Below are 27,018 nucleotides of genomic sequence, written 5' to 3'. Positions count from 1 at the left end.
GCTGGTCTGGGGTCCAGAGTGTGTTGTTCATCAGAAACCTGGCAATTCTACTGGTCAGATACGGACCGGTTCGCAGTGCTTGCTTCTTTGGACACAAAACCCTCAGCTTTATTTTTGCTTTCTCACGGCTAAGGATCCTTTGTGCTAATCCCAGCCGTCTTCAAATCCCATGGAGACGGTTTCCAAGGCAGGCTTGTGGAGACGGTTTCCAAGGCTTGCAGCCAGGGACAAACACACAGAAACAAGGTTATTGGCTCATTTTCAAGAATAGCCTGGCCAGAGCCTTCTGCTATTTTTACATTTTCTGAGCGTCTGTCTTTCGGTGCTAGTGACTAATGCCAGTCTCAGCCGCTGGGTATGAGAGGAAGAACGAGGGCAGCAGCAGCTGAATCATAAAGTATGTGGATGCTGAGTCGATCTCTGTCATGGAGACCGCTCTGGCCACTCCTCCCAGGAGGCCCCCGAGCATTGGCTCTAGTGTTACTACCAAAATGCTGACTCTGGTTCTAGCCCCAAACAGCTAGAGAATGACACAGGGACAAATTTGTCCCCGTCCCCGCAGGACTCATTTTCCCATCCCAGTGAGTTCTTTTCCTGTCCCTGCCCCATTCCTGCAAGCTCCGTCCTCATCTGCGCAAGCCTCAAACATTTTAAAATCCTAAGTAGCAACATTCTAGAGCTCTGATTGTGATGTCATAATGTCTCATTCCACCAATGCCTAGCACCATTCTAGAGCTCAGATTGTGATGTCATAATGCCTCATTCCACCAATGCCTAAGCTCCATCCTCATTCGCACAAGCCTCAAACGCTTTGAAATCATAAGTGTTCAAGGCTTCTGCAGTTAAGGCAGAGCTTACAGGAATGGGACAAGGACAGTGACAAAACTCGCAGGGACGGAGATAAATGTGTCCCCGTGTCACTCTCTACATACAGCCACTTAATACCTTCTTTTTACTTAGAGGGAGGTTTTAATCCTGTTTATTACATCACCAGGTTCCTAATTGGGTTGAGTTGACAGAATTAACCTCCACCCGTATTATGTAGGTTTTCAGCCTCAGACCAAAGATAGGACCAACCTCGCTTCCTGGCCCCGTCACCTCCCTTGAATCCCAGCCAGAGCTTGAGAATGAATACATCTGAGCGCTGTCACTCAATGCAGTGGGGGGGGGGGGGGGGGGGGAATAGAAAGCAATGCTTGGCAACTCTAGGGAAGCAGGGAGCTTTTTCAGTGGATTAGAGGAAGAGCTAGGCTCTGGAGAAGGGGGCTCCCATGGACAGGGGGGCTCGTTGGCTCTGCAGATGGGGGAGCACTGGGCTCTCTGTGGTGGGCCTAATAAGGGGAGCCCAATATGATGGCTCTGGGGAAGGGGGGGCCCTGCTGTCTCTGTTGGATCTGGAGGTGGGGACCCACGTGCTCTCCCTTTTAGTTTTGAAGAGGGTTAGGGTGTTGGTTCTCTCTCTGTGTTGGTTCTGAAGGAAGGGGGGGCCTGTGTTCTCCATGTTGTCTTTGGAGGTGGGGAACCCCATTTCTCTGTGTTGTCTCTGGAGGCAGGGAGCCCCATCTCTCTGTGTTGGTTCTGAAGGAAGGGGGCCCTGTTTTCTCCATGTTGTCTTTGGAGGTGGGGAGCCCCATTTCTCTGTGTTGTCTCTGGAGGTGGGGTGCCCCATGCTGTCTGTGTTGTCTCTGGAGGCAGGGAGCCCCATCTCTCTGTGTTGGTTCTGAAGGAAGGGGAGCCCTGTGCTCTCCGTGTTGTCTCTGGAGGTGGGGGAACCCCATTTCTCTGTGTTGGTTCTGAAGGAAGGGGGGTCCTGTGTTCTCCATGTTGTCTTTGGAGGTGGGGAGCCCCATTTCTCTATGTTGTCTCTGGAGGTGGGGCGCCCCCATGCTCTCCGTGTTGTCTCTGGAGGTGGGGGAGCCCCATTTCTCTGTGTTGTCTTTGGAGGCAGGGAGCCCCATCTCTCTGTGTTGGTTCTGATGGAAGGGGGACCCTGTGCGCTCTGTGTTGTCTCTGGAGGTGGGGAGCCCCGTTTCTCTGTGTTGTCTCTGGAGGTGGAGAGCCTTGTGCTATCTCTGAGGCCAGGGCGTTACTGTACATTAGAGCTATGTGCTAAAGATCGGTGCACGTTCTCTGACGGAAACATTGCTCCCCAGTGTTGTAAGCAAATAGCATGTAAATCAAACACTGCTGCAGTGAGATATTGTTGTTTTCTGTGACATGAGTAAAATATTTCCCTTCCTATGAGAGCATGAGAAGGATTGACTCACACACTGACAAGCCAAAGGGATATTCTGTATAGGAATAGTCGGAGCTCTCTCTCCTGATACACCCTAAAAAAGTTCTCCAGTGGCCAAGTGAGCCTCAGACCCTCCAAGCCACTTCCTTCCAGAGAGTTCCTTAGTGGCCCTGTGGCCCCTAATTCCCCACCCTATCAGGAAATCTTTGGGGTAGAGGGTCATGGTGCCGTGGCCAGATAGGCGGGATGTCAGGTGTGTTGGAGGTAGGAGGCATCAGAGGGTCCCAAGCCACCAGTGATCTGTGGGTCATCTGATGTAGGGTTGCCAGATTTTCCAATCAGAAAATCTGGACCCCCCCCCAGCCCGCCCCCAGGCCCATCCCCGCCCTGTAATGCCCTGATCCCGCCCCCAGTCCCGCCCTAGCCCCAACCTCCACTGCCTCGCATGCGTGGAATTCCTCCCTGCCCACCACGATTTGAGGAGGCTTTTCAAAACCCGGACAAAGTGCCAGGTTTTGAAAAGCCATCTAGACCCCTGGACATGTTCTCAAAAGAAGAACGTCTGGTAACCCTAATCTGATGTGAAGGGCTGGCACAGTTGAAGTTTTGTATTGACTCATTGTTTCAGAGTTCTTCCAACCCAACATCCTGTCTTGGGAGTAGGGTTACCAGACATCTAGGAAAACCCAGACATGGCCTCTTTTTAAAGGACTGTCCGGGCTCCCAGATGGACTTTCCAAAATCTGGCATTTGTCTGGATTTTGGAAAGCTCCAGCGAGCTCAGGCCCTCCAGACGGAGCTGGAGATCGTCTGGAAGAAGCTTTGTGGGGGCGAGGCTGGGGGTGGAATGGGATGAGGCTGGAGGCAGAATTGGATCTGGCCCTTGGATCTGGAATGGGGAGGGGTCATGTGTCCAGGGTTTCCTGTAGAAAAATATGGTAACCCTACTTGGGAGCCAGGAGGAAGTGGAGAAGATACGAAACATGTATAGAGTTGTCCATCTACTGTCAGATCCTTCCTAGTTCCAGCAGTTCTGATTGCTGGAACAAGGATGGCATTCCTGGCTATAGATTTAAACAGCCTATGACTGATTTTTCTTCTATGCATTTCTTTTTCTCATTCCTTCATATTCTTTGTTTATTCTTCCCTTGTTCCAGGCATAGGCATTGATGGGAAGCAAGTTGTCCGTTACTCCAGGGACCAGCGCCCGACTACGCTGCCCATCCAGCCATTCGTTTTCCAGCACCACTTCAGCAAGACGACCAAGCCCCGTCCGCTGCACAACCACTTCACGTCCAGCCTCTCCCAGCTGTATGGCCTCTCGGCCAGCCGAGCCCCCAGTCAGCAGAACTCTGATGACTCCCAATCGTCGGCTTCAGCCACATCTACTGGACTGTGCATGGAGCAGATACAAGCACAACGCACGCTGGCCAAACGGTCTGCTGATGGGGCCGATGACTCTAATAAGAAGCCCACACCAGAGACCACCCGCCTGTCCCCTCTGGGGAGTTACTCCCCTGTGAGGAGCAACGGAACACCCTTCAAGGCAATGGATACTTCCTCTGGCTCTCCAACTCCAGAGAGACCGAATGAGTCTCACCCTCCTCGGAGCAGATCCTGCCCTTTGTCTGCCAATCTCCTTCCCACCAGGCCTTCCCCGACCAGAGGTACTACCCAACCAGGTGGTGTGCAGTTCTCCCGGCATATACCCTCCCAAGCCCCACAAGAGAGCAGTAGCCTAAAACTCGTACCCAAGAAAGATGTAACCATGGAATGGAAGAACCATCCATCGAAGCTCAGCCTACAGCCCAGTTCCCTCCCTCCCTTGCCTCCACTGGAACTCGGTACGAGCAGACCAGTCACCCAAGCTGAGGCCTCCAGAAGGATCAGTGAGAACACCAAAGCTGGACTAGGGAACAGTGTTCTTTCAAGACCCCTCAATGGTATGAGCTCAAGTTTCAAGTTTATTGATTTCTTGATATACTGTCTTTCATATATAGTTAGACAGTTTACAATAAAATACTGTAAATAAGTAAAAACAGAATATACAAAAGTATTAAAAGGGACTAGGAAACAATAAATAAATTACTGATATGAAATAAGGGGGGATCAAGGTGAGTTGGGTACTTGATTACAATGAGTTAAATTTAAAAAAAAGAAAACAAAAAAAGGAGAAGGGGGAAAGGAAAAACATGAGATGGGGGGGGGGGGTAGGGGAAAAGGAAAAAAACGGTTAGCCTCCAAAAACCAGGAAGATTCTCACGCCTCGAATGCATCCTTGAATAGGAAGGTTTGAACTTAGATTTAAAGTTTACCATGGAAGATTCTAGCCTGAGATCTTGAGGCTTGGTGTTCCATAATTGAGGGGCCATAACAGAAAAAATTGTTTTGCGTGTAGTATTAGAACCTAAGACTAGGCTTACTGGGTCAGACCAATGGTCCATCAAGCCCAGTAGCCCGTTCTCATGGTGACCAATCCAGGTCCCTAGTACCTGGCCAAAACCCAAAGAGTAGCAACCGATCCAGGGCAAGCAGAGGCTACTCCCATGCCTTAATAACAAACTATGGACTTTTCCTCCAGGAATTTGTCCAAACCTTTCTTATCATACACTATCTGGCGGATTGATGGAATTACTAAGAGATTTTGTGAGTTTGATCGTACTAGTCTTGATGGGTTATACGGAATGAGAGTTTTATCAATAAAAGCAGGTGCGGGCTCGATTCAAGTGTTACAGGTAAGCTGGTTCTCCCTCAGCTTCAAGCTTTAACACAACCAGGGAGATGGGGAGATCTCTGCCACTGGAGAGCCAATAAATACCCAGGTCCCCTGCTCAGACCCATCTTTAAGCTCTCCATGCTGGATTCATACTTGCTATATGTAGAGCTTCCGTTTCGAGATGTCCATAAATTGTAAATCTGGAGGTGCATTTCCCAGTTAATTTGAGGCTCTAGCGGGAAAAAAAAAAGTGTCACGTTTCAGAGAATGGGCAATTTTGGTTGTATAACATGGTGAGATTCAGCCACATTGCAGTCCGAACATAGAAATAGAAGCTATAACTTCATTCAGATGAGTTATATCAAATTATGTCTCCATTTATAAAGTTATGGGCACACAAATGCCAGAAAATGGCTTTTTAGAAAGTCACATAATTGATGCAGAATTTGCAAATTCTTGCTTGTAAAAATCTACCGAAGGTGTAGATAACTCTTGAATTGCAGGGTCATAACAATTAGAATGAGTTTTTATTTATTCAATTTTCTCTACTGTTCTCCCAGGGGAGCTCAGAAGGGTTTACATGGATTTATACAGGTCCTCAAGCATTTTTCCCTGTCTGTCCCAGTGGGTTCACAATCTATCTAATGTACCTGGGGCAATGGGGGGATTAAGTGACTTGCCCAGGGTCACAAGGGGCAGTGTGGATCTATCTAATGTACCTGGGGCAATAAGGGGAATTAAGTGATTTGCCCAGGGTCACAAGGGGCAGTGTGGATCTATCTAATGTACCTGGGGCAATGGGGGGATTAAGTGACTTGCCCAGGGTCACAAGGGGCAGTGTGGATCTATCTAATGTACCTGGGGCAATGGGGGGATTAAGTGACTTGCCCAGGGTCACAAGGGGCAGTGTGGATCTATCTAATGTACCTGGGGCAATGGGGGGATTAAGTGACTTGCCCAGGGTCACAAGGGGCAGTGTGGATCTATCTAATGTACCTGGGGCAATGGGGGGATTAAGTGACTTGCCCAGGGTCACAAGGGGCAGTGTGGATCTATCTAATGTACCTGGGGCAATGGGGGGATTAAGTGACTTGCCCAGGGTCACAAGGGGCAGTGTGGATCTATCTAATGTACCTGGGGCAATGGGGGGATTAAGTGACTTGCCCAGGGTCACAAGGGGCAGTGTGGATCTATCTAATGTACCTGGGGCAATAAGGGGAATTAAGTGATTTGCCCAGGGTCACAAGGGGCAGTGTGGATCTATCTAATGTACCTGGGGCAATGGGGGGATTAAGTGACTTGCCCAGGGTCACAAGGGGCAGTGTGGATCTATCTAATGTACCTGGGGCAATGGGGGGATTAAGTGACTTGCCCAGGGTCACAAGGGGCAGTGTGGATCTATCTAATGTACCTGGGGCAATGGGGGGATTAAGTGACTTGCCCAGGGTCACAAGGGGCAGTGTGGATCTATCTAATGTACCTGGGGCAATGGGGGGATTAAGTGACTTGCCCAGGGTCACAAGGGGCAGTGTGGATCTATCTAATGTACCTGGGGCAATGGGGGGATTAAGTGACTTGCCCAGGGTCACAAGGGGCAGTGTGGATCTATCTAATGTACCTGGGGCAATGGGGGGATTAAGTGACTTGCCCAGGGTCACAAGGGGCAGTGTGGATCTATCTAATGTACCTGGGGCAATAAGGGGAATTAAGTGATTTGCCCAGGGTCACAAGGGGCAGTGTGGATCTATCTAATGTACCTGGGGCAATGGGGGGATTAAGTGACTTGCCCAGGGTCACAAGGGGCAGTGTGGATCTATCTAATGTACCTGGGGCAATGGGGGGATTAAGTGACTTGCCCAGGGTCACAAGGGGCAGTGTGGATCTATCTAATGTACCTGGGGCAATGGGGGGATTAAGTGACTTGCCCAGGGTCACAAGGGGCAGTGTGGATCTATCTAATGTACCTGGGGCAATGGGGGGATTAAGTGACTTGCCCAGGGTCACAAGGGGCAGTGTGGATCTATCTAATGTACCTGGGGCAATGGGGGGATTAAGTGACTTGCCCAGGGTCACAAGGGGCAGTGTGGATCTATCTAATGTACCTGGGGCAATGGGGGGATTAAGTGACTTGCCCAGGGTCACAAGGGGCAGTGTGGATCTATCTAATGTACCTGGGGCAATGGGGGGATTAAGTGACTTGCCCAGGGTCACAAGGGGCAGTGTGGATCTATCTAATGTACCTGGGGCAATGGGGGGATTAAGTGACTTGCCCAGGGTCACAAGGGGCAGTGTGGATCTATCTAATGTACCTGGGGCAATGGGGGGATTAAGTGACTTGCCCAGGGTCACAAGGGGCAGTGTGGATCTATCTAATGTACCTGGGGCAATGGGGGGATTAAGTGACTTGCCCAGGGTCACAAGGGGCAGTGTGGATCTATCTAATGTACCTGGGGCAATGGGGGGATTAAGTGACTTGCCCAGAGTCACAAGGGGCAGTGTGGATCTATCTAATGTACCTGGGGCAAAGGGGGGATTAAGTGACTTGCCCAGGGTCACAAGGGGCAGTGTGGATCTATCTAATGTACCTGGGGCAATGGGGGGATTAAGTGACTTGCCCAGGGTCACAAGGGGCAGTGTGGATCTATCTAATGTACCTGGGGCAATGGGGGGATTAAGTGACTTGCCCAGGGTCACAAGGGGCAGTGTGGATCTATCTAATGTACCTGGGGCAATGGGGGGATTAAGTGACTTGCCCAGGGTCACAAGGGGCAGTGTGGATCTATCTAATGTACCTGGGGCAATGGGGGGATTAAGTGACTTGCCCAGGGTCACAAGGGGCAGTGTGGATCTATCTAATGTACCTGGGGCAATGGGGGGATTAAGTGACTTGCCCAGGGTCACAAGGAGCAGCGTGGGTTTGAACCCTCAACCCCAGGGTGCTGAGGCTGTAGTTTTAACCACTGCACCACACATTATGATGCAGTCAGTCAGATGCCGTAGCCAGTGGACCTGTGGGTGAACTCCCCCCCCCCTCAAAGAAGACTGCCTGAAACTCTTTCTAAAGCAGATTTCCCTGTGCTGACCTAGGATTGAGTCACACAGTTCCCAAAGCTGTGGTCTCTGACCAGGCCTGCTGCATTTATATAAGAAATTTCACACAATAAGCAAAACCTCCAGGCGGAATATTTTTCAATGATAGTATAATATACTAGCTGATGGCCCGGCGTTGCACGGGTATTTAATTATAGCAATAACACTGTAAATGGATTCAAATAAAGATACTTTATAGTGGTGAATGAAAATATTTTTTTACTTTATAAAAAGTACAATATTCAAATTATAATGTGAAATATTTGACAAAATGAATACAATACAACAAACACAAAACTTGATTATAAACAACATTTTTAGTTTCACCTCCAGGAGCAAGAACATATACATTATTGGGTGAACCCACCCTTCCCACGTGTGCAGGTGGGCCGCGAGACCCCCAGAACATATCACCCCAGGTAGTGAGGCATCTGCATACCAAGTTTCGTTCAAATCGGTCCCACAGCTTTTTACATTTTTTCCATTGACTTGAATGGGTGAAATCTGATTTTCTGTTTGTAGCTCCGCCCATGTGTGCAGGTGGGCCGCGAGACCCCCAGAACATATCACCCCAGGTAGTGAGGGATCTGCATACCAAGTTTCGTTCAAATCGGTCCCACAGCTTTTTACATTTTTTCCATTGACTTGAATGGGTGAAATCTGATTTTCTGTTTGTAGCTCCGCCCATGTGTGCAGGTGGGCCGCGAGACCCCAAGAACATATCACCCCAGGTAGTGAGGGATCTGCATACCAAGTTTCGTTCAAATCGGGCAAGCCGTTTTTGCGTTGGCAGCTCTTTACATTTTTTCCATTGACATGAATGGGTGAAATCCGATTTTCTGTTTGTAGCTCCGCCCACGTGTGCAGGTGGGCCGCGAGACCCCCAGAACATATCATCCCGGGTAGTGAGGGATCTGCATACCAAGTTTCGTTCAAATCGGTCAAGCCGTTTTTGCGTGATCGCGGCACATAAGTGGTGCCTCACACAACGAACTTAATTCGTTCCAGGAGCAAGTTTGTTATGCGAAAAGTTCGTTATGTGAAACGCGTTTTCCCATAACAATACATGTTAAAAAAAATAATTCGTTCTGTAGCATAAAATATGCTAAGATGACATAAAAAAAGATAAATTTTTGGTTATTATTTTTATTTAGATACATCTAAAAACATAATTGTTTTTTAAAACAACACACATTTTTTAAATTTAAAGACAGACTAAGTAGAGTCTAATTTTACAGTGAGAGAGGGCAGAGTCTCAGCGGCAAAAACTGGGACTTAACTGTTCATTTTTTTTTTTTTTTCTACCGTGTTTCCCCGATGATAAGGCAGGGCCATCAAATAAGACAGCCCCCCCTTTTTAGAAAAAAATGTAAAATAAGGCACCCCCCCGCAAATAAGCCACCCACCGATACCTGCGCTTACCCGAATCGGGTGGTACGGTGGGTGACTCCGTGTGGTCCCTGGCACCCCCGACACGATCGGGGCAAGAGGGAGCTCAAGCCCTCTTGCCCCCCCGACTCCCCGACACGATCGGGGCAAGAGGGAGCTCAAGCCCTCTTGCCCCCCCGACTCCCCGACACGATCGGGGCAAAAGGGAGCCCAAGCCCTCTTGCCCCGCCGATTCCCCAACTCCCCGACAATATCGGGCCAGGAGGGAGCCCAAGTCCTCCTGGCCACGGCGACCCCCTAACCCCACCCTGCACTACATTACGGGCAGGAGGGATCCCAGGCCCTCCTGCCCTCGACGCAAACCCCCCTCCCCCCAACGACCGCCCCCCCCAAGAACCTCCGACCGCCCCCCCAGCCGACCCGCGACCCCCCTGGCCGACCCCCACGACACCCCCAACCCCCTTCCCCGTACCTGTCTGTAGTTGGCACATGGTCGGGTTGGGCCCATGTGCCTCAGGCCCTGCCCCCAGGAGGGACCTAAGGCTCCCGGGCCTATTCTGATTGGCCCAGGCACCTTAGGCCCCACCAGTAGGCGGAGCTTTGGGACGGATGGGCCAATCCGGCCTCATTCCGTCGTTGGCTGCCTGCCGGACAGGCGGGTTTGGCTCCCGTCTGTCCGGCCAACTACAGAAAGGTACGGGGAAGGGGGTTGGGGGTGTCGTGGGGGTCGGCCAGGGGGGTCGCGGGTCGGCTGGGGGGGGCGGTCGGAGGTTCTTGGGGGGGGCGGTCGTTGGGGGGAGGGGGGGTTTGCGTCGAGGGCAGGAGGGCCTGGGATCCCTCCTGCCCGTAATGTAGTGCAGGGTGGGGTTAGGGGGTCGCCGTGGCCAGGAGGACTTGGGCTCCCTCCTGGCCCGATATTGTCGGGGAGTTGGGGAATCGGCGGGGCAAGAGGGCTTGGGCTCCCTTTTGCCCCGATCGTGTCGGGGAGTCGGGGGGGCAAGAGGGAGCCAGGCGGAGAGAGGGCAGTTAAGCGCAGTGCCTGCGCGGAAGGATGCAGCTCGGGCGACTTCGTTGTGTGAAACGAAGTTCGTTGTACGAATCAAGACATAAAGTTCGTTGTGCGCAGCGTGCGCTGTGCGAGGCGTCCGTTGTGTGAGGCACCACTGTATAGATATGATCCCCTAATGCAATTCTGGATAAGTTGATAGCATTGATGTGTTTCCAATAGGGATATATACAAAACTAATTCTTTACATGTGTATGTGGCGTCAGTGCGTAGGTGAAAGCTAATGAACACCTGGCGAGCCAGGGTTCCAGGCTTCAACAACTTGGAGGGAGCTGGTACGCATATAAAGAATTACTTTTGTATATATATCCCTATTGGGAACACATCAATGCTATCAACTTATCCAGAATTGCATTAGCGGATTTATATAAGAAGCAGTGGCGTGTGGTCAGGGCCTTCAGGGGATTCGTCCAATCCCCTAAAGATCCTGAGGGCACTGCTCTGGATTTGATTGGTTAAGCAGACAGAAGCTACTGAATCAATCCAATTCAGACCAGTACTGTCAGGGCCTTCAGGGGGTTGGGTGAATCCCTAGACCTAGAAACCTGAAAGCCCTGACCTCACGCCGCTGATAAGATAAATAGAAGTTGCATTTCACAAGAGGTGCAGTTTCCAGTTCATGTGCACATAAGGAGTTTTTAATTAATGATTTATTATTCCTAAAGCGCTACCAGAAGCACGCCAGAAGCACTCTAAATATAAGAACATAAGAATTAACGCTGCTGGGTCAGACCAGTGGTCCATTGTGCTCAGCAGTCTGCTCACGTGGCAGCCCTTAGGTCAAAGACCTTTGCCCTAACTGAGTCTAGCCTTACCTGTGTACATTCTGGTTCTGTAGGAACTTGTCTAACTTTGTCTTGAATCCCTGGAGGGTGTTTTCCCCTATGACAGTCTCTGGGAGAGCGTTCCAGTTTGCTACCACGCTCTGGGTGAAGAAGAACTTCCTTACGTTTGTACGGAATCTATCCCCTTTCAACTTTAGAGAGTGCCCTAACGTTCTCTCTACCTTGGAGAGGGTGAACAACCTGTCTTTATCTACTAAGTCTATTCCCTTCAGTATCTTGAATGTTTCGATCATGTCCCCTCTCAATCTCCTCTGTTTGAGGGAGAAGAGGCCCAGTTTCTCTAATCTCTCACTGTACGGCAACTGTAGCCCCTTAACCATCTTAGTCGCTCTTCTCTGGTCTCTTTCGAGTAGTACCATGTCCTTCATGTACGGCGACCAGTGCTGGACGCAGTACTCCAGGTGTGGGCGCACCATGGCCCGGTACAGCGGCGTGATCCCCTTCTTTATCATTCCTAGCATTCTGTTCTCCCTTTTCACCGCATACAGGACATACAGGACAAAAGTGATGTATACATGCAACTTGGGTGAGAAAACACAAAGGACTTAGAGGTAGCGGAATAAAGAGGGAATGACACCAGATATGGGTGCTTTTACAAGTTGGTAGGGTCGGCTAGAAATGCAGTTTCAAAAAAGTGGGTTTTAAGTCTGTTTTGGAATACACAGAGTCAGGTAGGATGTTCCAGACAATGCGGTGCAGTGAAGCAGAAGGGGCAGGAGTTGGCAGTGGAGGAGAAGGGCATCGACAAGAGAGACACACGCAATGAACAGAGCTTTAGGTGTGGAGTATAGGGAGAGATGAGGGAGGAGTAATACTGAGGAGCTGCAGGTCAGGGAGGGAGCCAGTGAAATGATTTGAGGAAAGGGGTAATGTGAGCATAACGATACTGGTGGAATATGAGGCCGGCAGCAGAATTCTAAACAGATTAATGGGGAGAGAGATGGCATCAGACAGTTTTACGCTTCCCGCCACAGAGGTCGGAAGTTTCCTATTGTTACTCTCTGTCCTTCCTTTAGAAACATAGAAACTGACAGCAGAAAAGGGCCACGGCCCATCTAGTCTGCCCACACTAATGACCCACCCCTACCTTCCTCTATGAAGAGATCCCACATGCCAATCCCATTTTGTCTTAAAGTCTGGCACGCTACTGGCCCCAATTACCTGTAGTGGAAGGTTATTCCAGCGATCAACCACCTTTTCGGTGAAGAAGTACTTTCTGGTGTCACAATGAAATTTCCCATCCCTGAGTTTCAGTGGATGCCCTCTCGTTGCCGCCGGACCTTTGAGAAAGAAGATATCTTCTTCCACCTCGATATGGCCTGTGACATATTTGAACGTCTCGATCATGTCACTCCTCTCTCTGCATTCTTCGAGTGAGTATAGCTGCAATTTATCCAGCCGTTCCTCATACGGTAGATCCCTGAGACCCGAGACCATCCGAGTGGCCATTCGTTGAACCGACTCAACTCTCAGCACATCTTTGTGGTGATGTGGCCTCCAGAATTGTACACAGTATTCCAGATGGGGTCTCACCATGGATCTGTACAATGGCATTATGACCTTGGGCTTACAGCTAACGAAACTTCTTCGGATACAACCGATGATTTGTCTAGCCTTGGACGAAGCTTTCGCCACTTGGGAGAAGTTTAACTAGGGATATTTCGGGATCTCAGGTTCGCAATTCAATAGAGAAATCATGAATTGTCTTACTCAGATATCGATACTGAAGGGGGATCTTTTTAATGAATAACAACCCCACTAGTTGGGAATTGATTGTAGAAAGGCCTAGAAGCTAGTAATATTCTTCTTTAGATCCAGGTTCTGGCCTACCAAGAAACGGTAGCAATTGAGCTTGCTCTAATAGCTAATAAGCTTACTATTCCAGTTCACTGTTATCTACTGAAAGAAGATAACCACGACTGTTAAATCTTTTTACTTATTCTTTAATTCTCAAGCATGCCCCAACGGGACCCGTTTCGTCCATACAGGCTTTTTTCAAGGGTTCAAATGAGGAGCTCTGCATAATACAAAGAATTACAATGTTCTCATAACATGTAAAAATTAACATGTAAAAATTAATTAAAATCTCTATCTACGTTTACTAATACTAAAGTTACTGTAAATTCTAGACTAATATTTAATTTTGAACCTTAAAGTTGAATATCTTGTGGATACTATGATTACACAATAAGTAAATCCATATATTTGGGTACTAAAACCTATCAACTAAAACTATTATTAGTGCATTACATTTGTACATTAATTGTCATTATTATTTCTAACATGTAAATAATTCTATTAATAATAATCCATCATCCTTTCATTCCTTATAAATAAATTAATTAATCAAAACCAAAATATAAACTATAATTCATGTATTAATATCTAAATTCATTCGCTAATTGGCACATTTATATAATCACCCTATGATTCAGTAAATTTGCAGGTTTGCGAGTGCGCACCGTGCGCTAAATAAATGTTTTGTATCTTTGTGGAACGGGGCATATTTATTTAATTATTTATTTAGGCCGTCCTCCCAAAAGGAGCTCGGAACGGGTTACAAGAGTAGGCTCATAATATAAGTAGGCCAAATTTTAGTGAGAAATACAGACTTAGAGCTAGCGTTTTTAGAGCACGCACCGAATTAGCGCGTGCTAGCCGAAAAACTACCGCCTGCTCAAGAGGAGGCGGTAGCGGCTAGGGTGCGCTATTCCACGCGTTAAGGCCCTAATGCACCTTTGTAAAAGGATCCCTTAATAGACATAGGGTGATTTCCAGGTTTTCACGGCCTTCCTGAACATAAGAACACAAGCAATGCCTCCGCTGGGTCAGACCTGAGGTCCATCGTGCCCAGCAGTCCGCTCCCGCGGCGGCCCAACAGGTCCAGGATCTGCGTAGTGATCTTCTATTTATACCAGGGGTAGGGCACTCCGGTCCTCGAGAGCCGTATTCCAGTCGGGTTTTCAGGATTTCCCCAATGACTATGCATTGAAAGCAGTGCATGCACATAGATCTCATGCATATTCATTGGGGAAATCCTGAAAACCCGACTGGAATACGGCTCTCGAGGACCGGAGTGCCCTACCCCTGATCTATACCCTTCTATCCCCTTTTCCAGCAGGAAATTGTCCAATCTTTTCTTGAACCCCAGTACCGTACTCTGCCCTATTACGTCCTCTGGAAGCGCATTCCAGGTGTCCACCAACCGTTGGGTAAAGAAGAACTTCCTAGCATTCGTTTTAAATCTGTCCCCTTTCAACTTTTCCAAGTGTCCTCTTGTTCTTTTATTTTTAGAAAGTTTGAAGAATCTGTCCCTCTCTACTCTCTCTATGCCCCTCATGATCTTATAAGTCTCTATCATATCCCCTCTAAGTCTCTTCTTCTCCAGGGAATAGAGACCCAGTTTCTCCAATTTCTCAGCGTATGAAAGGTTTTCCATCCCCTTTATCAGACGCGTCGCTCTCCTCTGAACCCTCTCGAGTAACGCCATGTCCTTCTTAAGATACGGCGACCAATATTGGACGCAGTACTCCAGATGCAGACGCACCATCGCCCAATACAATGGCAGGATAACTTCTTTCGTTCTGGTTGTAATACCCTTCTTGATTATGCCTAGCATTCTGTTTGCCTTCTTAGCGGCCGCTGCACACTGCCATCGGCTTCTTTGTCATGTCCACCATTACCCCCAAGTCCCTTTCTTGGGTACTCTCCTTCAATAACATCCCTCCCATCGTATAGTTGTACCTGGGGTTTCTGTTTCCCACATGTAATACTTTACATTTCTCAACGTTGAACTTCATCTGCCATCTCGTCGCCCATTCCCCTAGTTTGTTCAAGTCCCTTTGAAATTCTTCGCAGTCCTCTTTAGTCCGAGCTCCACTAAATAGTTTGGTGTCATCCGCAAATTTTATTATCTCACACTTCATCCCTGAAGTTCCAAAACTGTCTAATGATCTAATGGGGGATAGACAGTGGGCCTGACAGTTCTACTCAGGGAGTGGACCCTTACTGCTTATAAAATGGGTAGCAGTAACAGCTCACATGGCAGTATTTTTAATGACCACGGGTCAGGTGACCAGGTTACCCATTCCAGAAGGGAGACTTTTTGGCCAGCCCCGGATTTCATCCTGTTGCATTATGGGACCTGCAGCACTGATTTCGGTGGCTAGAATCATGGACTACAACTACCACGTCGCTTTGGGATGTCATTTTAAAACCAGGACTGGGCAAAAAGTCTCCCTTCTGGAATGGGTAACCTGGTCGCCCTAGCCACGGCCTAATTTCAGAATTAGCACGTGGCCATTAATTCCGGAAATAGGAAAATCAGCCAGTTTCAGGGTGCGGCACAAGCGGCCTTAGCGTGCGGGAAAGACCCGTGTAAGGGTCGCATTAAGGCCACTTTTGCCATGACTTTAGGAAAAAGGACCCCTAAGACCTCTACCTGATACCATCCTACATTTCACTAAGTAGCTCGGTTTAGCCAGTCCGATTCTAAGTGGGCCTGGGGGTGGGGGGTAGAAAGTTAGGAAACTGATTCCATGCAACGTTTCAAGCCCATTTGTTAGGACATAAACTAAACTGAAATAAATAATAACGGGACAAATTCCTTGCTGCCCCTGCCATGAACAGTCGCGGTGAACAGCTGGTTGTGTCATTTTGAGTGTAAATTAGAGAATGACACGGGGACAAATTATTCCCCGTCCCCGCGAGTTCTTTTCCTGTTCCTGTCCCATTCCTGCAAGCTCGGTTCTCATCTTCACAAGCCTCAAACAATTAAAAACCATAAATGTTCAAGGCTTGTGCGGTTAAGGCAGAGTTTACAGGAATGGGGCAGGGACAGTGACAGCGACAGCAACAGCGACAAAACTCACGGGGGACGTGAAAATTGAGTTCCTGCGGGGACGGGAAGACATTTGTCCCCTTGTCATTCTCTAGTGTAAATCAAGGCCTCTGATGTGCCGCGTTTTGGTATCTAGCTTTTTTGTCTCTCTGATCTCTCTGTCTGGCTCCTGTGTCTTCCAGCCAACCACCTGTCGCCACAGGCCCTGAAGTGGCGGGAGTACAGGCGGAAAAACCCCCTAGGCCTGGAAGGTCTCTCGGGGCTGGCGAACAGTTTGGACCAGAAGCAGGTGCAGGAGCCCAGGACGACCAGAAGGATCTTCGACTTCCCCAGTAGCATCCACGGCAGCCACATTCAGTCCAGGCTGAACGGTGAGCAAACAGGCCTTGTCTCTTTTTAATTCACCGTAAAGGATCTGAGGCTACTGCTAACACTATTGATTAGGGATGTCCATCGATTAAAAAGGTTTAACTGCACGATTAATCGTGATTAAAATTTTGAATCGCGTGATTAATTGCATAAAGCGCCCCCTTATAATTCCTCCTGTATAGTGCAATATATACATAGCAGACATAAATTCTTAAAATTAACACATTTCAATTCAGTTGTCCCATAGAAAGGTGATCAAATCCCATCCCCCTCCCCCCGTATTGAACTAAGAAATAAAATCATTTATCTTACCTTTGTTGTCTGTTGATTTGATCTTTCTAACCATCTCGTTCCATTTTGTCTATCCACTCGTTCTTTTTTTCTCCTCTTTACTTTCTGTACTATATCCATCTTTCATGATCAAATTTCTTCTTCCTTTTCAAATCTATCTAGCTTCCTTCTCTTCTCTTCCCTTCCCTGCCATTCATGGGCACATCCCCTCCTCTCTCCTTCCCCTTCCCTTCAGTGTGTACCCTCACTTCCTTTATCTCTTCCTTCCTCACCACTTTTCTCCTTCCCGTCTGTTACCATTTCCCTTGGTTTTTTCCATCCTTATTTCCAGAATCTAGCCCTCTCAAGCATTACCTTATCTCCCCCGTCTGCATCTCTTTCTCCCAGCAAATCTTTATGTGATCCTTCCCTCGGGGTTGGGTCTCTTTCTCTCTCTCTCCTTTCTCCCTCCCTGTAGTTGGGTCTTTCTCTCTCCTTCCTTCCTCCCTCCCTCTGTGGTTGGGTCTGTCTCTTGCTCCTTCTTCCCTCTCTGTAGTTAGGTCTCTCTCTCTCTCCTTCCTTCCTTCCTCCCTCCATGGTTGGGTCTTTCTTTCTCTCCTTCTTCCCTCTCTGTAGTTAGGTCTCTCTCTCTCTCCTTCCTTCCTCCCTCCATGGTTGGGTCTCTCTTTCTCTCCTTCTTCCCTCTCTCCCTCCATGATTGGGTCTCCCCCCTCTCTCCTTTCTCTCTTCATGGTTGGGTCTTCCTCTCTCCTTCTTCCTTCCCTCACTACATGGTTGTGTCTTTCTCTCCTGCCACCCTCCTTCCCTCTATGGTTGGGTATCACTCTCTCTCCTCCCTCCCTCCATAGTTAGATCTTTCTCTCTCTTTCCCTCTTCTCTCCCTTGATGGTTGGGTCTCCCTCCCTCCCTCCATGGTTGGGTATGTTTCTCTTTATCTCTCTCTCCCCCTCCCTCCCTCCATGATTGGGTATGTCTTTCCTCTTCCTCTTCCACCCCTCCCTGTGGTCGACTGTCTGTCTCCCTCTCTTTCCTCCCTCTCCCTCACCCCCCCAGGGTCAGGTAGGTTGCTCTCCTTCCCTCCCTCTAACTAACCTTTTATAGCCTACCGGCAGTGCTAGCAATTAAAGCAGAACACTGCCGGGAAGCTCACCAGCTTCACAGCCTCTCAAGGTCTCTTCAGTCCCTGCTTGTCCGGGGACAGCTGATGTCACTTCCTGTTCCGGTATAGCAGGGACTGAAGAAATTGAGAGAGACTGGAGCTCTGTTTTAATCGCTAGCACTCCCGCTGAATATCAGTGGAACATAAGAACATAAGAATTGCTGCTGCTGGGTCAGACCAGTGGTCCATCGTGCCCAGCAGTCCGCTCACGTGGCGGCCCTTAGGTCAAAGACCAGCACCCTAACTGAGACTAGCCCTACCTGAGCACGTTCCGGTTCAGCAGGAACTTGTCTAACTTTATCTTGAATCCCCGGAGGGTGTTTTCCCCTTTGACAGACTCCGGAAGAGCGTTCCAGTTTTCTACCACTCTCTGGTATTTAGCCAGCCAGGGGCTGTTCCCGGCCGGCTAAGAACTGCTGAATATCGGGGGAGGGGGAGAGAGTTCTGTGAAACCTATCAGGAGTGCAGGTCATGGATAAAAGAGAAGTGGAAAATCTTAAATTCACAGAAGTGTTTACTGGAGTTTTTTTGGGGGGAAAAGGGAGGGAAATCTTACAAAAGCCCTTTTTCCTTAGGTACGGACACCAAGTACATGCATATAAGGGCCCATTGGAGCTGGCCCAGGGGTGCCTGCCAGGTTGGGCCTCAAACTCAAGGACACTCGTGAGGGGACATTATGGCCTGGATTCTATAAATGGTGTCCTGATTATAGGGCATCCCTCCTGCCACATTCGTTCGAGGGGGCTGGGGGGAGGGAGACTGGCGGCTGCAGCTGCGGCCGCTAAACTTATCGCGGCAGGGAGATCCCTTGCCGCGATAAGTTAGCAGCCGCGTTTACTACAACCTGATTCTCTAACCGGCCTTTGTAACATGGAAGTTGGTTAGAGAATCGGGTTCACTGTGGGCAGATTGGGTCGGCTTCTGAGACTGGACGTCCTATACCGAATCCGGGCCGATATATATAATGACTTACTCTTCTCTCTGATTCTGTGCGTAATGACTCTCTCTGAAGGCCGATAACGATCGTACAGCCCATCCATCCATCTACTCTCCCTTTCACTCTGATCGTGTGTGTTGTGGCCTTGCCCTCTGCGTGTAACGACCCAATCCTCTTTTGGCTTTCCGCAGGGCCTCTGGCGAAGCATCTTCACATGAACCACAGTGACTTCTTCCCAGACTTTTTCTCATTGGCAGAGAAACCCCCAGCTGAGTTCTGCTTGTCTCCAGATGGCACTTCAGAGTCCGTCTCCGTCGATTTAGTGCAGAAGAAAGGTAATAGTCATTTTCCAGCAACAAGCTCCATTCCCAGCAGCAGAATGAGCTCTTGGGGTACACCACTTAAATAGGTTTCACCCAGACACAGCCCCCCAATTCAGTCTCCTTACAATTACTCCCAGCCGTAGAACCGTTGTACCATGTAGACACCCACCGTGCCAAACTCAGTCTGTTTCTCCAGAGTCCTCACTGAATCTGAGTGTGTTAGTGCCACAGATGTGCCAGGAGGGGGCGCTTGTGCACCATGCTGCTTGCTATTGGCCCTGTCCCTGGGCCCCCCCCGGTGGGAGTGCTTGAACTCTGAATATGGCTGTTTTGGACTGAAGTTGAACTGGAGAGGGAAGGGGCACGAGGAGTTTTTAATTAGATGTGAAAGCCCAAGAAAGAGTGAGTGGATCGGTACTGTGTAGACTGGTATTTCCCCTTGGAATTGCGCAGGGATTTTGAGGGGGCCCCTTTCCACCCCAAACTGACCCATCTGGTCATCCTAATAGCAGTTTAAGAACATAAGAATAGCCTTAATGGGTCAGACCAAAGGTCCATCAAGCCCAGTATCCTGTCTTCATGGTGACCAACCTAGGTCCCAAGTACCAGCCAGAGAGTAGCAGCATTCCAGAGCTGAGATTGTGATGTCATAATGCCTCATTCCACCAATGCCTAAGAGCCAACCTCAGCAGTGATGTCACAATAGCTTGATTATTCCTATATTTGGCTCACATAAGAACATAAGAGTTGCCATACTGGATCAGATCAAAGGTCCATCATGCCCAGTATCCTGTTTCCAACGTTGGCCAACCCAGGTCCCAAGTACCAGACAAAAACCCAAAGAGTAGCAACATTCCAGAGCTGAGATTGTGATGTCATAATGCCTCATTCCACCAATGCCTAAGAGCCAACCTCAGCAGTGATGTCACAATGGCTTCATTGTCCTAGACTTGGCTCACATAAGAATTGACTTACTGGAACAGACTGAAAGCCCATTGAGCCCAGGATCCTGTTTCTAACAGTGGCCAACTCAGGTCTCAAATACCGGGCTAGATCCCAAGTAGTAAAACAGATTTTATGCTGTTTATCCTAGGAATAAGCAGTGAATTTCCCCACGCCATCTCCATAATGGCCTATGGACTTCTCTTTTAGGAAATTATCCAAACCTTTTTTAAACCCTGCTAAGCTAACTGATTCCACCACATTCTCCGGCAACGAATTCCAGCGTTTGTTCATTTTGAGCATACAAATTCCCATATATAACCTCCCAGGGCCTCTTTCTGTACGACCAGGATTTCAAAGTGGTACCATTGACCTCCCCCCGTCCCATGCCTTGTACAAGGCACAGTGCAGTCACATTACTACTGTTTGAGTTTTGCTGGTTTTAATCCCACAATATTTTATTTCCCTGTACTGTGTTTGTCATAATCACCTCCTTCAGGGTGCATTGCAGGTGTTTACCAAGAAAGCACTGGGCCTTCCGCTCTTTTGCACCATCAGTGTGTCAGGACATACTATAAGTACTTTTAGACAGCCAGTTGGGGCATCTGGTTTGATGTACAGTTCTTGAGTTAAGACGACCCTCTTTCCCTCCTGTAGGTTTGGTGAAGGCAGTGAATACCGCCGTGGATCTGATTGTAGCGCACTTTGGCACCAGCAGGGACCCAGGCGTGAAGGTGAGATGCAGAATCTGCAAGCAGTAGAGACAGAGGGACACACAGATACTCAGAGACACAGACAGGATGACATAGAAAGACACAGATACTTGGAGACAGAGACATGAAGACTAAGAGACACAAAGGCATACAGACAATTGGAGAAAGTCACGAAGACACAGGGACATTGAGACATTGACATGACACGGGGACATGAAAACACAAGGGCAATCAAAGATAGTGACATGAAGACACAGGGAAACTCAGAGAGATTGACACGAAGACATGGGGACACTCAGAGACATTGACACAAAAACACAGGGACACGAAGACACAAGGACACTTGGAGACATTGACACAAAGACACAGGGACACTCGGAGACATTGACACAACAACACAGGGACATGAAGACACAGGGACACTCAGAGACATTGACACGAAGACACAGGGACACGAAGACACAAGGACACTTGGAGACATTGACACAAAGACACAGGAACACTCAGAGACATTGACACAAAGACAGGTGGACATGAAGACACAGGGACACTTGGAGACATTGACACGTGGACATGAAGACAAAGGGACACTCGGAGACATTGACACAAAGACAAGGGGACATGAAGACACAGGGACACTTGGAGGCATTGACACAAAGGCATGGGGACACGAAGACACAAGGACACTCAGAGATACTGACATGAAGACACAGGGACACTCAGACATTGACACAAAGACACGGGGACACGAAGACACAGGGACACTCGGAGACTTTGACACAAGAACACAGGGACACGAAGACACAAGGACACTTGGAGACATTGACACAAAGACACAGGGACACTCAGAGACATTGACACGAAGACACAGGGACACAAAGACACAAGGACACTTGGAGACATTGACACAAAGACACAGGAACACTCAGAGACATTGACACAAAGAAACGTGGACACGAAGACACAGGGACACTCGGAGACATTGACACGGGAACACGAAGACACAGGGACACTCAGAGACATTGACACAAAGACACATGGACATGAAGACAAAGGGACACTCGGAGACATTGACACAAATACATGGGGACATGAAGACACAAGGACACTTGGAGGCATTGACACAAAGGCATGGGGACACGAAGACACAAGGACACTCAGAGATACTGACATGAAGACACAGGGACACTCAGACATTGACACAAAGACACAGGGACATGAAGACACAGAGACACTTGGAGACATTAACACAAAGACACAGGGACATTCGAAGACATTGACATGGGGACACGAAGACACAGGGACACTCAGAGACATTGACACGAAGGCACGGGGACGCTCAGACACAGAGGCATAGGCTTCAGAACAGGGGAGGCAACAAGGGCCATAGCCTCCCTAAAAATTGGCATTCAGAAGTATGGCTCTCCCAACTCCCTCACCTACCACCTCCCTGCAGCTATAATTTAAAATCTTTGTGCAGCCGGCAGCACAATGAAGCGAGCCTCCCGCCACTGGCCTACCCCGGAAGTATTCTTGCTGCAGCGTCCTGCCTACACAGGAAGAGGAAGTGCTGCAGCAAGAACACTTCCGGGGCAGGTCGAAGGCGGGCGACTCGCCTCATTGCGTAGTGGGCTGCCTGAAGATTTTAAATTACAGCGGCAGGGAGGTGGTAGGTGGGGGAGTCAGGAACTGGGGAGAGGTTGTACCACAGGATCCAGCTGAGAGGGGGAAGGGGACTGGGGTTGGGATGAAGGAAGGAAAGATGCTGTATGAGCTGCGGGGAGGGGGGTTAGGAAAGCAAGAAGGGCAGATATTGCATGGGCTGGGGGTTAGGAAGAGAGGAAAAGAGAGATGCATGGGTAGGGATGGAAAGAGAAATGCTGTCAGTGGGTGAAGGAAGAGAAAGTGAATTGTTGGACATAGGTGGGTGGAGCGGGAGGGAAAGAGAGATGGTATACATGGGAAAAGGAAGAAAGAATTGTTGGACATGATAGTGGTGGAGAGGAGAAAGGGAGAAATGTTACACTGGGAGGGAGGAGAGATGACTCAAAGAAGGGAGAGATGTCAGATTCCGAAGAAGGGTGATGGAAGGAGGGAAGAGAGAGATGTCAGATCACTGGAATGGAAAAGGAGGGGAGAGAGAGAGATGCCAGACTGCAGGAAGGAGAGGATAGAAGGTGAGAGATGCTAGACCATGGGAAGAGGGAGGGAAGCAAAGAGAGATGCCATGGGACCATGGAGAGGAGAGAGATTCTATGCTATGGGAGGAAGAGGAGAAAGATGCCAGACCATAGGAGGGGGGAAGGGGAAGACAGAGATGTCTGAGGATGGGAGAGGGAGAGAGAAGGATGAGATGGTGCATAGGGATGGAGGGGTAGGGGAGACAGAGGGAGGAGATAGAGCAGAGCAATGGGTTTGACAGGGAAGATGGAAAGAGGGAGGAGATGGTACACATGGATAGATGGGAAGGGAAGACATGGAAAAGTAGGTAGATTTTGAGAAGAAAGCAGAAAAATGGAAGAAAGTTGAATGTAAAAAGTTAAACCTACAAAAGGATGTATGTTTCCTTTAGAGAATTCAGGGGTACTGAATATAAGATCAAGGTCAGAAAGAGGTTTCAATACAAATCAAACGAACTGACCTCTAAAGGTAACCTGTCTATAGAGAGTGATCAAAAAATGTATATAAAATGCTCAGAGATATGAAACTCTGAAGGGAAGGCGGAAAAACCTGCCTATGGTAAGAGTTCACCTTCCAATCATTGCAACTTTGATCACACTCAAAGACTTTGATGAAAATAGTAGTAATATCTTCTTGTATCAATCGTGCGATCATCCCTGCAATTCACTTAGCTTGTAAATGGGATTTATGGGGCCCCAACCTGGCCCCGTTTCGATCCCTGCTTCAGGAGACCCGAGTTGTGCCTATTCAAAAGAGTTCACGGTGATACTTGCTAACTTGGTCACATTCGATCCCATCGCTGCTGGAGGGTTAATGAAGTCGATTCTGAATGTCATTTGGAGCAAGAAACACACAGACATGGGGGAAGAGAGCAGGACCCGCATAACTTCCGGTGGCCAAACCTACCAGATTTAACCCCCGATATCCGGTGCAGGTGGGCAGACGTGGCCTGGCACTGAACACTGCGAGCTAATCTAGTCAGCAAATAGCGTTTAAAACAGTGACCGCTGCCAGCTGAATATTGTCCGGATGGGATGTTTGTGCTGTTTTTTGTTCTTTCTCTGTTTCACAGATGACGGGGGCACAAAGGTACTCAGACAGAGACACACAGACGCAGGGACACACAGCCATTCGGAGAGACCCATGTATTGCATTTAAGATCCTGTTTGGCATTTTCGCCACTTTGATTCCTTTAGACTGGAATGTTCCTAGATCTCATCTTGCCAGAAGTTCTCAAAAACGAAAACTTGCATTTCCCTCTCTCAGTGGTAAAAACGGTGACGGGACAAAAGCGTGCTGGACAAAGCCACGCCGACATTTCGGCCCAGACAATTGCGCGCAAGATTCCACCGCGCCGCTGTAAAAGTTAATTTTAAAGAGCTCCGACGGGGGGCGTGGCCACTTTACTTAATACTATTCACGCTGATGTTGGGGAGGGGTGTGTGGGGGGTGCAACCCCCCCATTATACAGAAAACTTAACTTTTTCCTAAAAAAATCTGGAAAAAGTTGTTTCCTCTATAATGAGGGGTTTCAACCCCCCAAACCCCCCCCCCAACGACAGCGCAAACACTATTAAGTAAACTGGGGGGGGTTCCTCCCTCACACCTCCCGTCGGAACTCTTTAAAATTAACTTTTCCAGCGGCGTGCTGGAGTCATGCGCCCAATTGTCTGGGCTCAAATGTCAGCGCGGCTTTGCCCCGCGCGCGAATGACTGTGAACCGTAAAAACAGAACCTTTAAAAGATTTAGTTATTCTTTTGCTTTTAAATTAACCAAATTCTGGAATGTTTTACCACTTCCATTAAGAAGTTTAGGTTCTTTTGCTTTATTCCGGAAAGTTCTGAAAACTTTTTTTTTTTTTTGGCTAAACATTTTGGAAATTAACTATTTCACTCTACTTTTTCTTGTACAAATTTATTGTAAACCGAGTTGAGCTCCTCTTGGTTGATGCCTCGGTCTATGAAACTGAGATTTAGTTTAGTTTAGTTTGGACACTGAGAAAAAGAAAGACATGCACATTCTGGGTTTGCTGCTGTCATGAGGTTCCTTTCCTTCTAACTGTCCCTTCTAAGTTATATCTTGAACATGTGTTGTTTGAAAATCCTCCTCCTCAAAATCTTGTCTAATGTTTGGTTTCAGTCCTGGCATGGAGTGACATCTTTCTTCTCAGCTTCTCTTAGTAACAAGACCAATTCCGGTCCTCGAGAGCCACAGGCAGCTCGGGTTTTCGGAATATCCACCATGAATATGTATGAGATGAATTTGCATGCACTGCCTCCTTGAGATGCAAATCTATCTCATGCATATTGATTGTGGATATCCTGAAAACCTGGTTAACTGATACGAAGGTTGAGCCGGTCCAGGATTTTCCTCAGTGCATCTATGGCCTTGCAGTTCTCACTTTTCTGAGAGAAGCGAAAGAGATTCCCAGGTTCTCTGGCTTTGTGGGCAGACCTGGTATAATGTCCTTTTTGCTGGACCAGGAGGTCTTTCTGTGAGAGAATAACATTTTCTGTCTTTTTGGGCAGGCTAAACTGGGAAACAGCTCGGTGAGTCCCAATGTGGGGCACCTGATCTTAAAATACTTGTGCCCTGCCATCAGGGCCATCTTGAGCGATGGATTGAAGGCCTACGTGCTGGATATGATCATCGGACAGAGGAGGAACCTGCCCTGGAGCGTAGCGGAGGCCTCCACCCAGCTAGGTAAGGCTCCTCTCTCTCTCTACTTATGTTTCCTGGGGAAATACAAGAAAACACATTCTGTGTTCTAGATTTCCTGTCTGATCATAGTCCAGGGATTCTGGTTCTTTAAGTGTAAAAATTCTCAGGGAAGCCGGTTCTGGGTTTAGGACTTCACTGTTTAGACTAGAGCTAAACCCACCATTACTCTTGGAAAGACATCTAGTGGCTGATAAGAGAATAGCACTTGCAAGTGGAATGGGATGAGTCATCGCAGTCATTTCATTACGGGACATTTCAACACGGCTGCAATGAATCATCCAATCCACGATGGCCGTGATGAATCGTGCCTAAGCTTCTCCCCCCCCCCCCACCCCAGTGCCTCGCCTCCTCTTTGCCACCCCTCCCCCCACATACTGTACCTCTTGAAAAGTTTGCCAATGCATCTACCACCCCCCCCCCCCCCCCGCTCGGCTGGCCTTGGCTCCCATCTGATGTCACTTCCTAGTTGCGGGATGAGGACGTGATAGAAACATGATGGCAGATAAAGGCGCCCTGACCGGTCAGCCATGTAAATCAAGGGTGCAGGTTCTCTTCTCCACAAACTCTAGAAGAGACCACATTGGAAGACTATTAGGTCGAAACACGGACCGTGTTGGGTCTTCCTCACTACTTCAAGTTGTGGATGTTCTTATTGACTTCTTTATATTACCTTATTTCCCCACATATAGGCCGCCCCTCTGTATAGGCTGCAGAAAAGGGCAGCCTATGTTTAAAAACCGGAAGATAAGCCGCCCCATGGTATTAGCCATGGCTTATCTTCAGGTACCTCCCCTGCCTTTTAAAATCATCCCCCCCACCCCCAGTACCTTTTTCGGAGCCCCCTGGATGGTGAACGGCGAATCTCCAGCGGTGCAGTGCAACCGCGATCTCTTCGGCACCCAGCCTGCCCCCGCACCGCCCGCTGAATGGCCGACGTCAGCTCTCACAGGATTCGCGGGACTCGCGAGAACTGAAGCCAGCCACTCAGTCAAGCGGTGCGGGGGCAGGCCAGATGCCGAAGAGATTGTGGCTGCCCTGCACCACTGGAGATTTGCCGTCCGCTGTCCAGGGGGCTCCGAAAAAGGTACCGGGGGTGGGAGGGATGATTTACAATCGCTGCATAGGCCGCTCCATATAACTAGGCCGCGCCCCCATACACGGATTTGTAAAACCCATGTTTAGGCTGCGGCCTATATATG

The 27,018-nt window shown here is 48.7% G+C and overlaps 1 protein-coding gene across 3 annotated transcripts in view; it reads left to right on the top strand.

Moving 5' to 3' along the window:
- RUSC2 (RUN and SH3 domain containing 2) overlaps positions 1-27,018 on the top strand; it is an 84,643-nt gene that overhangs the window by 33,842 nt on the left and 23,783 nt on the right. For all 3 annotated transcript variants that reach the window (XM_033935894.1, XM_033935875.1, XM_033935884.1), the window contains exons 3-7: positions 3,394-4,179; positions 16,365-16,553; positions 19,130-19,273; positions 20,861-20,937; positions 25,627-25,801. In XM_033935894.1, the coding sequence (XP_033791785.1) occupies positions 3,394-4,179; positions 16,365-16,553; positions 19,130-19,273; positions 20,861-20,937; positions 25,627-25,801 (1,371 nt within the window). The remainder of the gene's footprint in view (positions 1-3,393; positions 4,180-16,364; positions 16,554-19,129; positions 19,274-20,860; positions 20,938-25,626; positions 25,802-27,018) is intronic.

Source organism: Geotrypetes seraphini, chromosome 1 (genome assembly GCF_902459505.1).
Source record: "Geotrypetes seraphini chromosome 1, aGeoSer1.1, whole genome shotgun sequence".
In the NCBI taxonomy this organism is placed as follows: domain Eukaryota; kingdom Metazoa; phylum Chordata; class Amphibia; order Gymnophiona; family Dermophiidae; genus Geotrypetes; species Geotrypetes seraphini.
This window is presented reverse-complemented; position numbering and strand designations above follow the sequence as displayed.